Raw genomic sequence first — 12585 nt, 5'->3', positions numbered from 1 at the left:
TCAGGCATGAAAGTCTTTTGCAGAACCATTATGCTGTCTCCCCAGCCCTCTTTTCTGTTTCTTAAGAGAGTGTAAGGGAGTCGGGCGATAGCGCAGCGGGTTCAGCGCACGTGGCTCAAAGCGCAATGACCGGTGTAAGGATCCTGGTTCCAGCCCCTGGCTCCCCACCTGCAGGGGAGTTGCTTCACTGGCGGTGAAGCAGGTCTGCAGGTGTCTGTCTTTCTCTCCCCCTCTCTGTCTTCTCCATCTCTCTCCATTTTTCTCTCTCCTATCCAACAACAACAACAACATCAACAACAACAACAATAATAACTACAAGAACAATGAAAAACAACAAGGGCAACAAAAAGGGAAAATAAATTAATTAAAAGAAATAAAATAAAATGAATTTTTAAAAAAGAGTGTGAGAGACAAGTAGAGGGAGATAGAAGAGACTCTATAGCACTGCTCCACCGTTTGTGAGGTTTTCCCTGTGTGGCTGCTCCCATGTGCTGGCTGGATCCTTGCACATGGAGAGGTGTGCACTCTACCTCCTGAGCTATCTCCCAGCCACTAGCCCATTGTTTTGTAATTATTATATATTTCCCTCTTCTGTGAGATCATAAATCCCATGGTGACAGTAAACAGATCTGTTTTTGTCCCCCTCAGAAATATGTCCTTAGATTTGACACATAGTACACAGCCACTCATTTCTTCACATGTCCACTCTAAAAATACATTTATTGCAAGCTGGGGAAGTAGCTCAGCTGGTAGAGCACAGGACTTGTATGCTTGTGGCTCTTGGTTCTGTCCCAAAGTGGTTCCCTGGCTTTTCTCTCTCTCTTTTTAATTTTATTTATTTATTTATTTATTTATTTATTTATTTATTTATTAATGACTAGAGACAGAAATTGAGAGGGGAGGTGGAGACAGAGAGGGAGAAATACAGAGAGAAACCTGCAGCCCTGCTTCACCGCTCATGAAGTTTTCCCCTGTCTTTTCTCTTTAAGACTTATTTTATTTATTGAGAGATAGAGATAGAGGCAGTGGTACACCTGGTTAAGCACACATGTTACAATGCGCAAGGACCTGGGTTCAAACCCCCAGTCCCCACCTGCAGGGAGAAAGCTTCACAAGTGGTGAAGCAATGCTGCAGGTTCCTCTCTGCCTCTCTCCCTCTCTATCTCCCCCTTCCTCTCAATTTTAAAAAGATGAAATAGGGCTGGGGAAATGGTCCCAGGTTCAATCCCCAGCACCAGCATAACCCAGAGCTGAGTAGTGCTCTAGTCTCAATATTTCTCTCTGTATCTTTATATTTCTTTCACTCAAAACAAACTAAATAAGATATAAATTAAAAAGAAAGAACGGGGTTGGGTGGTAGCACAGTGGGTTAAGCGCACATGGTTCAATGTGCAAGGGCCGACTTGAGGATCCCGGTACGAGCCTCCGGCTCCCCACCTGAAGGAGAATTTTTCACAAGCAGTGAAGCAGGTCTGCAGGCATCTACCTTTCTCTCCTCCTTTCTTCCCCTCCTCTCTCCATTTCTCTCTGTTCTATCCAACAACAATGACATCAATAACAACAACAACAATAATAACCACAACAGTGATAAAACAACAAGGGCAACAAAAGGGGAAAAAATAGCCTCTAGGAGCAGTGGATTCATGGTGCAGGCATGAGCCCCAGCGATAACAGTGGAGACAAAAAACAAAAAAGAAAAAAGAAAAAAGAAGAAGAAAAATAAAAAATAAACACCTATTGAACACCTACTATGAGCCATGCCCTGCTCTGGCTCCTGAGGCTGGACAAGCCAGATATAAACACCACTGTCCAGCAGCTTCCACTGACGTGGGCCTGGGGTGAAGGGGAACACAGATGAGCATATACATGTCAGGAGACGACAAGAGCTATGAGGGGTAAATGGGGAAAGGGAGAGTTGTGATGGCATTCTCTTACATCAAGTGGTTTGGAAATCCTCTCTGAAGAAATGGCATGAAGTCAAGGCCTGAATCAACTGGGGGAGCACCCCCCAGGAGAGTAAAGCACAAGTTTGAATAAGCTTGGCCATATGTCCCCACTGGCCCCGTGCTACCTGCCCAGAATGATGTCCTCAGCATGATGTTTTCCCTGAGCTGTTGGGCTCCTGCTCACAAGCTCACTGTGTTTATGTAGCCTTAGGAAGAAGCTGCAGGCCATACTACAGGCCACATACACCCATTCCCGGAACCTGGCCTGCTTCGTGTTCATCTACAAGGGGCTCTGTGCCCTGCAGTCCCATGTGCAGGGTGAAACCTACCAGGCCCATTCATTCCTGGCTGCTGTCATCGGGAGCTACCTGGTGTTTAGAGACAACAATGCCATCAATAGCCAGGTAAAGCTTCTCCACCTGGGTTTTGGAATGCTGGGGCAAGGACTGGATGTGTTCTGCTTCAAGTGTAGAACTAGGTGTGTGTGTGGGGGGAGGAATCAAAGAAAATAAACCCTTGGCTTCCACTCTTGTTCAGCGGCCTGACTCATCAGTCCCTGGTGGCCCTGGGAAGATCCCTTGCCCTTAGCTCTTCCATCTGTGAACCAAGCAGTTTGCTGAAATTCTACCCACCATTCCCAAGTCTATGCACGCTGCTGTCTGAGACAGTGATTTAAACAGAGAAACAGCAATACTGTGCTGTGGGGTGTGAAAAAAGAGACTGGGGAGGTGCCTCAGCACTAGAATGCATGCTTGCATGGGGGACACTCGAGCCCCAGGATTTCATGAGATGGCAGAACAACACTTTGGTCTCTCTTTCACTCTCATACACATGTTCTCTCATTCTCTCTCTCTCTCCCTCTGACTCTCCATAAATTAGAAAGAAAGAAAATAAAAGAAATAATGTGAGGTTCCAGGGTTTACCTCACTTAGCAGATGATGATTTTTATCATAATATGAGGCCTGAGGATCAGCCCTGGTACCACATGGGAGCTCCATGGATGTTTCTAAGATTAAACATTGAAAAGTTGGGCATGGAAGACCACTCAGTGGTATTATGTATGTGGTAGTCCTTAAGTTCATTTCCTGGCATTGCATTTGTTTAAAAAATAAATGGCGGGAGTCGGGCGGTAGCACAGCGGGTTAAGCGCATGTGGCAAAAAGCGCAAGGACCGGCGTAAGGATCCCGGTTTCAGCCCCCCGGTTCCCCACCTGCAGGGGAGTCACTTCACAGGCGGTGAAGCAGGTCTGCAGGTGTCTGTCTTTCTCTCCTCCTCTCTGCCTTCCCCTCCTCTCTCCATTTCTCTCTGTCCTATCCAACGACGATGACATCAATAACAACAACAATAACTACAACAATAAAACAAGGGTAAAAAAAGGGGAATAAATAAATATTTAAATAAATAAATAAATAAATGGGAAGTGACTGTACAGTGGCTTGAGTGCTGGACTTTCAAACTTGAGGTCTCAGGTTTGATATCCAGTGTCACATATGCCAGAATGATGCTCTGGCTTTATCTCTTTTTCTTTTATATAAATAGAAGGGGAAAGAGGCATGTGAAAAGAATAATGACACAGAAATAAGATTTTTATAAAACAAAACATTGCACTTAAAGAATTTCTTCTTAATCTCTAATTTTAATTTTTTAATATTTATTCCCTTTTGTTGCCTTGTTTTATTGTTGTAGTTGTTGTTGTTATTGATGTCATAGTTGTTGGATAGGACAGAGAGAAATGGAGAGAGGAGGGGAAGGCAGAGAGGGGGAGAGAAAGATAGACACCTATAGACCTGTTTCACCACCTATGTAGCAACTCCCCTGCAGGTGGGGAGACAGGGGCTCGAACCAGGATCCTTATGGTCCTTGCGCTTTGCGCCACCTGCGCTTAACCCGTTTCGCTACCACCCAACTCCCCTTAATCTCTAATTTAAGAGATTAACTTGGGGTGAGAGAGATAGCATTGTAATTATGCAAAGGGACCTTAATGCCTGAGGCTCTAAAGTTCCAGGTTCAGTCTCCTGCACCACCATAAACCAGAGCTGAGCAGTGCTCTGGTTAATAATAATAATAATTAATTAAAGTAAAATCTGGTGGAATGCATTACCATGAGCAATGACCTGAGTTCAAGCCCCTGGTCCCCATCTGTAGTAGGGAAGCTTCAGGAGTGTTGAAGCAGGGCTGCAGGTATTTCTCTTTCTCCTTCTCCTGCTTCCCTTTCAACTTCTCTCTGTCTCTATCCAATAAATAAATACAAATTTTTTTAAATAATAATTTGGGGGCTAGGCAGTAGTGCACTGGGTTAAGCACATACAGTACAAAGTGCAGGAACCAGCACAAGGATCCCGGTTCGAGCCCTTGGCTCCCCACCTGCAGGGGGGTCACTTCACAATCAGTTTGGTGAAACATGTCTGCGGATGTCTGTCTTTCTCTCTCCCTCTCTGTCTTCCTCTCCTCTCTCAATTTTTCTGTGTTCTGTCCAGTGACAGTAATAGCAACAGCAATAATGGGAAAAGATGGCTGCCAGGAGCCATGGATCCTAGTACTGGAGGCAAAAAAAAAAAAGTTGAAAAATAACAATAATAACGATTTCCTCTTAATCTCTAATTTACACCTTCTTCTGGATTATAATTCTGTAGGGAGTGACAAGAAAGCTCACCTTGGAATGGTGCCTCATTTGCCTTTTACACCACACAGTTTTGAACCCTGGCACACCACATGGGAGTCTTACTGCACTGGGAAGCTTCAGTGCTCTGATGTATCTCTCTCTCTCTCTCTCTTTTAAATATTTATTTCTTGGTATGAAAGAGAAATCAAGAGGGGATGGGGTTATAGAGAGGGAGAGAGACACTTGCAGCACTGCTTCACTACTTGTGAAGCTTCACCCTGCAGGTGAGGACTGGAGACTTGAACCAGGGTCCTTGTGCATTGTAACAGCTATGCTCTACCAGGTGTGCCACAGTCCAGTCCCTGTCTCTCTCTCTCTCTGTCTCTCTCTTTCTTTACCTTAATGAAAAACTGTGGGGTGTGGGGAAGTCACACATGCCCGAGACCCCTCTTCCTGCAGGCAAAATGCCAGCTGTGCCCAGCCTCCCCCCCCCCCCCCACCGGAGTCAATCTGCACAGTGGTTGTGGCTGCACAGAGGGGTGTGGGTTAAGGTCCTGGTGGCCAGGTCTGCCTGCTAAGGCCTGTCATTGCCTCCCTGCAGATCAGCATGTACCTGACTTCACGTGTCCTGTTTGCCCTGTGCCGCCTGGGCGTGGAGAAGGGCTACCTCCCCGAGCCCAGATGTGACCCGTTCCCCTGGTTCACCGGGCTGGTGTGGGGGCTGGTGATGTGGCTGTTTGAGTACCACCAGCACACGCTGCAGCCCTCGCTGCAGTCCTCCATGACCTACCTGTACAAGGACAGCAATGTGTGGCATGACGTCTCAGACTTCCTCCTCTACAACAAGAGTCCTCCTTCTCAGTAATGCACTCCAGGGTGCTAAAGGGACCTCTATGCTCCCCACCGAGTTGACTCAAAGCCAAGTCCAGCCAGTGGCTGAACATCTGTTGCATATCTGCCATCTTCACAGAGGATCCCACCCTCTCAAGAACATGGGTCTCATTTTCATTATTGCAGGTTTCCATTTGCTGAAGTAAAATACACTGATTTTCAAACCCCCACAGGTCCTCTTAAATGGTGGAGCAAACAGCTGAATCAGGCTAGGCTGGAGGGGCCAGATCCCCACTGTACCCCCCAACTTCTATGGGACCAGGGAAAGCCACACTTCCCTGGGGCTCAAGGGCCACCGAGCTCAGAGGAGAGCCCCAAGTCTCTTTCTGGTGGGTATGTCCTTCAGCTGTGCCTGTATGACAGAGGGCTCCTTGCCTGTGGCCCCGGGCTGTGAACAGTTTTTTAAAACAAAATAAGTTCCTTGTCTGGGTGTTTCCCTACTGGCAAAGCCATAGTGCTCCGCTGTCCAAGAGGAACACCGAGTGAGAAACATAGATCCCAGACATTTTTCAAGTAGCCACATTTTTTCTTTTTTTACAGTGGGAAGAGACAGGCGAGGTTAGGCTTAATTACATATTTTAACTCAGGATTTTTAAAGCATTGCCATCTCAACATGTAGTTAATGGAGAGACTAGTGATATAGCTCACTTCTTTTTTTCTTTTTTTTTTATATTACACTAAGTCTTCAAAGTCAAGTACATGTTTGATACTTGCACAAGATCTCCATGGACCAGCCATGTTGTCAGAGGTCAGCGGCAACGTGTGACAAGCCACTCCCACATTGGTCAGCATTGGTACAGAGCACTCCTCTCGTCAGAGAATTCTAGCAGACAGTGCAGGCATATGGCCAGAGATGTGCGATTAACCCCCCCCCCCTTTTTTTTTTTACCAGAGCACTGCTCTGCTGTGGTTTATGGTGTTGTGGAGGATTGAACCTGGGACTTTGGAACCTCAGATATGAGAGTCTCTGCATAACTATTATGCTATCTAGCCCTACCCCTTAATTTCCCTTTCTACCACTCTGACCATGGGAAAGATTCTGAAGCTCTCAGAGCCTCAGTTTCTTCTAAAATAAGGCTAATCACAATAATACCCGGTGTCTGGCCTGGACTTGGGTAACTGCTGTTGCTGCTACTTATTTACTTCCTCAGAAAGTGCCTTCTTCCTCCTGGATGCTTTGCACAGGTTGCTTTTAATCCATTCAGTGACTTTGCAGGTAAGTATGTTGATCCCCACTTCACAGACATGGAAACTGAGGTCAGAGAAGGGAAGAAACTTGCCCAAGATAATACAGCTCATATATAACTAAATTAGGGTTTGAATCCAGATTCCTTAGGTCTCTAAATACATATATTTCAGTGCCTTGCTTTAACTTTAGAAAATTAAGCAGTGGGGGTTGGGTGATACTGCCATAGGTTAAGTGCACACGTCAGGAAGCGCAAAGACTGGAGTAAGGATCCTGGTTTGAGCCCCTGGCTCCCCACCTGCAGGGGGGGGTGGCTTCATGGGAAATGAAGCAGGTCTGCAATTGTCTATCTTTACCCCCCATCTTCCCCTCCTCTCTCCATTTCTCTCTGTCCTATCCAACAACAATGACATCAGTAACAACAATAATAACCAAAGGAAAAAAATAGCCTGCAGGAGCAGTGGGTTAGTGGTGCAGACACTGAGCCCCAGCAATAACCCTGGAGGCAAAAAATAAAAAAGAAAGAAAGGAAGAAAGAAAGAAGGAAAGAAAGAGAGAGAGAGAGAGAGAGAAAGAAAACTGAACAGTGCCATGTAAATGTTAGCAATATAACATCAGTCCAGAGGTGGACTGCAAATTCAGATGTCTGTGGGCTGGGAAATGGCTCCCCCAGTAGAGCACACACTTCACCAAGAGGATCTGAGTTTGAGCCCCCAGCCATCATGTGGGAGCACAGTCGTGGTGTCCCTCCTTTTCTCTGTGTATTTCTCTTTCCCTCTCTGTCTCTTGCTCTCTTATTTACCGGAGCTCTGATAAACTCCAGCATCTAGTGGTGCTGGGTGTTGAACCTGGGACCTTTGGTAACTCAGGCATGAAAGTCTCTCTGCGGGAGTCGGTTGGTAGCGCAGTTGGTTAAGCACAGGTGGCGCAAATGCAAGGACCTACATAAGGATCCCGGTTCGAGCCCCGGCTCCCCACCTGCAGGGGAGTCGCTTCACAGGCGGTGAAGCAGGTCTGCAGGTGTCTGTCTTTCTCTCCCCCTCTCTGTCTTCCCCTCCTCTCTCCGTTTCTCTCTGTTCTATCTAACAACGACGACATCAGTAACAACAGCAATAACTACAACAACAATTAAAAAAAAAAAGACAAGGGCAACAAAAGGGAAAATAAAATATAAAGAAAGAAAGAAAAGAAAAGAAAAAGTCTGCTATGAGTAGTGGGATTGTGCAGTTACAGAGCCCCAGCATTAAATACCCTAGTAGCATTAAAACAACCAAACAAAAAACACCTTTGATGCCTACAAACACATATAGGACCAATGATGAAGTGCTGTGTGTGCTGTGTAGTAGACAATGATGAGAATGAGGTTAACGGGACACTTGTATACCAGCGTCTTAAATTTTTTTTTCTTCCTTGTTTTTTTTTTCCCCATCATCTCTGGTGTTTTACCACTCTAGGCTGACTTTCATGTACAAAGAGCAAAATAGAGAGGCAGAGAAAGGAAAAGAAACAATAGCACAGAAGCTAAGCTTCCTTCATTGTGGTGGGGACCAGACCTGAGCCTGGGTTTTATACATGGCAATGCAGTGTACCACCAAGTGAGCCATTTTGCCCACCCTAATCTTATTTTTTTAATTAATTAATTTAGTATTGAATAGATACAGAGAGAAAGTGAGAAAGGAGAGGGAGGTTGAGAGAGAAATAAACAGAGACACTTGCAGCACAACTTCACCACTCATGAGGATTTCCCCCTGCAGGTGGGGACCAAGGGCTTGAACCCAGGTCCTTGTGCACTACAAAGTCTATGCTTAATCAGGTGCACCACCATCTGGCCCCTAAGCTCTTTATTTTTTCTTGAGACACCATACTGGATGAATCAAACTGGTCTCTGGGAACATTTGGTTCATGGCCCACCAACTTGAGACTCTTGGTCTCAAAGGAATATTTCAGTCCCTCTTTATATTTTAGAAGTAACTAGAAGGATGCAGTTGAGTTTGCTGGAGATTTTGTTAAAGAAAAAAAGGGCAGTCAGGTGGTGGCACACCTGGTTGAGTACACATGTTACAATGTACAAGGACCTAGGTTCAAGGTCCCAGCCTCCACCTGCAGGGGAAAGCTTTGCAAGTGGTGAAGCAGGACTGTAGGTGTCTCTCTCCTTCTCTATCACCCCCTTATCTCTTGATTTCTGACTGTCTCTATCCAATAAATAAAGATAATAATAATAAAAAGAAAAAACACATCCTGATTCAGTGGAGTTGCGGGGGTTTTACTGTGAGTCTGTTTCTTACAGGTTCCTATATAGGCTGCTGCTGGTGGTATGAGTTTGATCCCCAACATTGTATGTACCAGCATGTTGCTCTCTGGTTCTCTCTCATAAATAAATATCTAAATTTTTAAAAGTTGTAGGGAGTGATATGGGGCTAGCCATTTCCCCCTAAGACAAATAAGTGGAGTCGCAGAACTGTTAGGTCACTGACGTGGAGTTGTGTTTAATCCTAGCAGCAATGTTCTCAGCCATGTTATACTGCCAGTTTGGAGGAAATTATCTTAATTTACTTTCAAGAGGCTGAATGAAAGCTCAAGGTTGTGGGTGGGGGAGGGTGGGAGAGTGACCTTCAGCAAGCAGCTGGTTCTTGTCATTGTTGGGATTTCACGCTCTGGGTTGACTTATTTTCCCCCCAGATAGAGAGAGACAGAGATAGACAGGAGAGAGAAGACAGTAGCATAGCCCGAAGCTTCCACCAGTGCAGTAGGGGACCGATGTGTATCAGTGTTGCATGTTTGCCAAGCCAGGCACCCTCCCCGGTGAGCTGTCTTGCCAGCCCTGGCAAGCAGTTGTTATGGCAGACTCGGGGGTGTCCATCATATCCTCTTTAACTTTTCAGTGGACACTGTCAACTTTTCTGGCTCTCACCCCTGTGTCTTTCTGCCCGAGGGTTCTCGCCACCCACAGCTGGCCTGCAGTGCTGGACCACTGACTGATGATCACTCCCCCTTATCACTGAGTGGGTGACTCTAAGGCACAGAGATCCAACCAGCTCGGCACCCCACAGAACTGGCTGTGCACAGTGGCCATTTGCTCCTTGTCTTTGCATCCCTATCTCCCATCCTTAGCCAGGGTTTCCTGGGACCACTTCCATATAGACCACATGCACTCAAGCTGTTGTCTTGGGTTCTGCTATGGGGAAACCCACACTACAGTTAATGTCAGCACAGCAGGGTGACAGGCAGTGTCACATGGTGGCGAGAGAAGTGGGCTTTGCAGCCTGAGTTCTGTGGGCTTCGCCCAGTTTTCTTGGCAGTCAATTTAGCCATTCAGTGCCTCTTGTTTTCTTACCTGTAAAAGCATGTATTGTAACATCACACACCTCATAGGGTCATCTGGAGGATGAAATGATGTGTTGAATATAAAGTAAGCACTTAACAACTATTTGTGGTTATTACTTATTTTATTTATTTATTTTACTTATTTTATTTTTGCCACCTGCATTATTGTTGGGGCTCACCATTCCCACCTGCCTTTTTTTTTTTTTTTTTCATTTTAGAGGGTGAAGGACAGAGAGAGGGAAATGGAGGCATCTCCCTCCAGTACTGCAGCATTGCAGCACTGCTTGACTGCTTGTGAAGCTTTGCCCCTGAAGGTGAGGACTGGGAGCTTGAACTTGGGTCCTTGTGCATGGTAGCATATGTGCTCTACTAGGTGAGCTGACACATAGTCCTGATGTTTGCTGTTATTAATACACCACCAAAAAGTAAAGGGAAATAGGGTTATTGGAACCGAGAACCCCCTGCCCTTAGCCTGTCCTGCCCCCTAGCTGAAGGTAAAGGCTTGGCTGCCTGTTCTACCGATGCCCCCCACGGGTACTGGGGGTTGGCCTGCTGCACCGCTGACAGTCTCTGCTCTCTAAGAATAGGCTTCCCTCACAGATGGCATCTCCCTGAATCCTGCCAGAGCATCTGGTGCCTCCAACTGCTCACTCCGGGGAGGAAGGCATTGTGGTCCTTGCTGAGGAGCAGCTCTCTGGCTTCTAACAGAGCTGGGAGGAGTCCAGTTCTGCCTCCCTTCCCAAAGGCCCAGAAAGAGGGCTTGCAGAGGGACCTGGCACACAGTAGGCACTTCATAAACACTAACTCCAGTGATCAGTACAGTAATCTGACCAATATTTTTGAAGTACCTCCTACCTTATTTCTATGAAGTTTCGGACATGCAAGAATATTATAGATAATAGTCTTTATTAAGGGAGTCAGGCGGTAGCACAGTGGGTTAAGCACACGTGGCACAAAGCGCAAGGACCAGCCTAAGGATCCCGGTTCAAGACCCCAGTTCCCCACCTGCAAGGGGTTCGCTTCGAAGGCGGTGAAGCAGGTCTGCAGGTATCTATCTTTCTCTCCCCCCTCTGTCTACTCCTCCTCTCTTCATTTCTCTCTGTCCTATCCAACAACGATGACATCAACAACAATAAAAACAAGGGCAACAAAAAGGAAAGAAAATAAAATAAAACATTTAAAAAATAGTCTTTATTAATCAGTAATCCAGGGAGTCAGGCGGTAGCTCAGTGGGTTAAGCACAGGTGGCGCCAAGCACAAGGACCAATGTAAGGATCCCAGTTCAAGCCCCTGGCTCCCCACCTGCAGGGGAGTCGCTTCATAGGTGGTGAAGCAGGTCTGCAGGTGTCTATCTTTCTTTCCCCCTCTCTGTCTTCCCCTCCTCTCTCCATTTCTCTCTGTCCTATCCAACAATGACGACATCATCAACAACTACTACAACAATAAAACAACAAGGGCAACAAAAGGGAATAAATAAATAAGTTTTTTTTTTAAATCAGTAATCCAGACACAGAACTTAAATGGTAAGAAATAAGTAAATAAATAAAGTTCCCACCTCTGTCCAGGTTCCATTCCAGCTCCCTCCCTAGCAGGGGCACTCACTGCTAGAACTTCCAAGCACAACCTTTCTGGAATATTCTTTGCTATTCTATGTGTGGCCATCTGTCTTATAAGAGACTTTTATATTCGTGGTCCGGGAGGTGGCGCAATGGATAAAGCACTGGGTTTTCAAGCATGAGGTCCCGAGTTTAATCCCCAGCAGCACATGTACCAAACTGATGTCTGGTTCTTTCTCTCTCTTCTATCTTTTTCATTAATAAATAAATAAAATCTTTCAAAAAAAAAAAAGAAAGAAAGAAAAAGAAACTTATATTCACTGTCCTCTCTCAGTGTCTGATATTTCCTTTTGTCCTCTGCACGTTTGGTGCTTCTTAACTGACATTCTGGTGTGAAAGTCCTTTGAGCATTCCCTCACATTCAGAGACAACCCCCCTCACCCACCTCCACCCCCAACCCCAGTATCTCAGGCAGGTCCTTCCTGCCATCGGTGTGAAAATAGACTTCCCCAGATGTCCTGAGCCTCCTTGTAGGTGCTGCCTCACATCCCGGTTCACAGAACTTCAAGCGAAAGGGAAGGACAAAACTGAAGTTAATTTGGGAGTCTTCTGCAGCACCACTTCCTCATTAGAGATGGTTCCGTGAACCCTCATGAGAGGGATGACTCACAAGCTGAGGCACCAGGAAACCACCTCCTAGGATGCTCCACGCTCCCTCCTTCTACATTGCAAACTCCAGAGAGGAGCCTGGAGATGGCGCTTCTTCCCACACTCTACTTCAACCTCTTTTTCTTTTCTTTCTCTCTTTCCCTTCCTTCCTTCCTTCCTTCCTCTCTTTTCCTTCCTTTCTTCCTTCCTGTATCTCTTTCTTTTTCTTTTTTTCTTCTTTTCTTTCTCTCTCTCTTTCCTTTTCTTTCTCCCTTTTCTTTCTCCATCACCAGGGCTTCACCACTCTGGGCTAATTTTTTCAGGTAAAAAGAGATGGAGGGAGATAAACCACAGCACAAAGCTTCCCCTAGTGGTAGAGTGGGACCTGGGTTGTTCATGTGACAAAGCAGGCGCCCACCCAGGTGAGCCAT

The 12585-nt window shown here is 46.0% G+C and overlaps 1 protein-coding gene across 1 annotated transcript in view; it reads left to right on the top strand.

Annotated features, from left to right (window-relative positions):
• Positions 1-10873, top strand: part of PXMP4 (peroxisomal membrane protein 4) — a 29871-nt gene extending 18998 nt beyond the window's left edge. The window contains exons 3-5 of the mRNA XM_007522675.3: positions 2152-2350; positions 5151-7954; positions 8296-10873. Coding sequence (XP_007522737.1) covers positions 2152-2350; positions 5151-5414 — 463 coding nt within the window. The 3' untranslated portion in view covers positions 5415-7954; positions 8296-10873. The remainder of the gene's footprint in view (positions 1-2151; positions 2351-5150; positions 7955-8295) is intronic.
• Positions 10874-12585: the final 1712 nt, after the last annotated feature.

This window comes from Erinaceus europaeus, chromosome 1 (assembly GCF_950295315.1).
Source record: "Erinaceus europaeus chromosome 1, mEriEur2.1, whole genome shotgun sequence".
Lineage (NCBI taxonomy): Eukaryota > Metazoa > Chordata > Mammalia > Eulipotyphla > Erinaceidae > Erinaceus > Erinaceus europaeus.
This window is presented reverse-complemented; position numbering and strand designations above follow the sequence as displayed.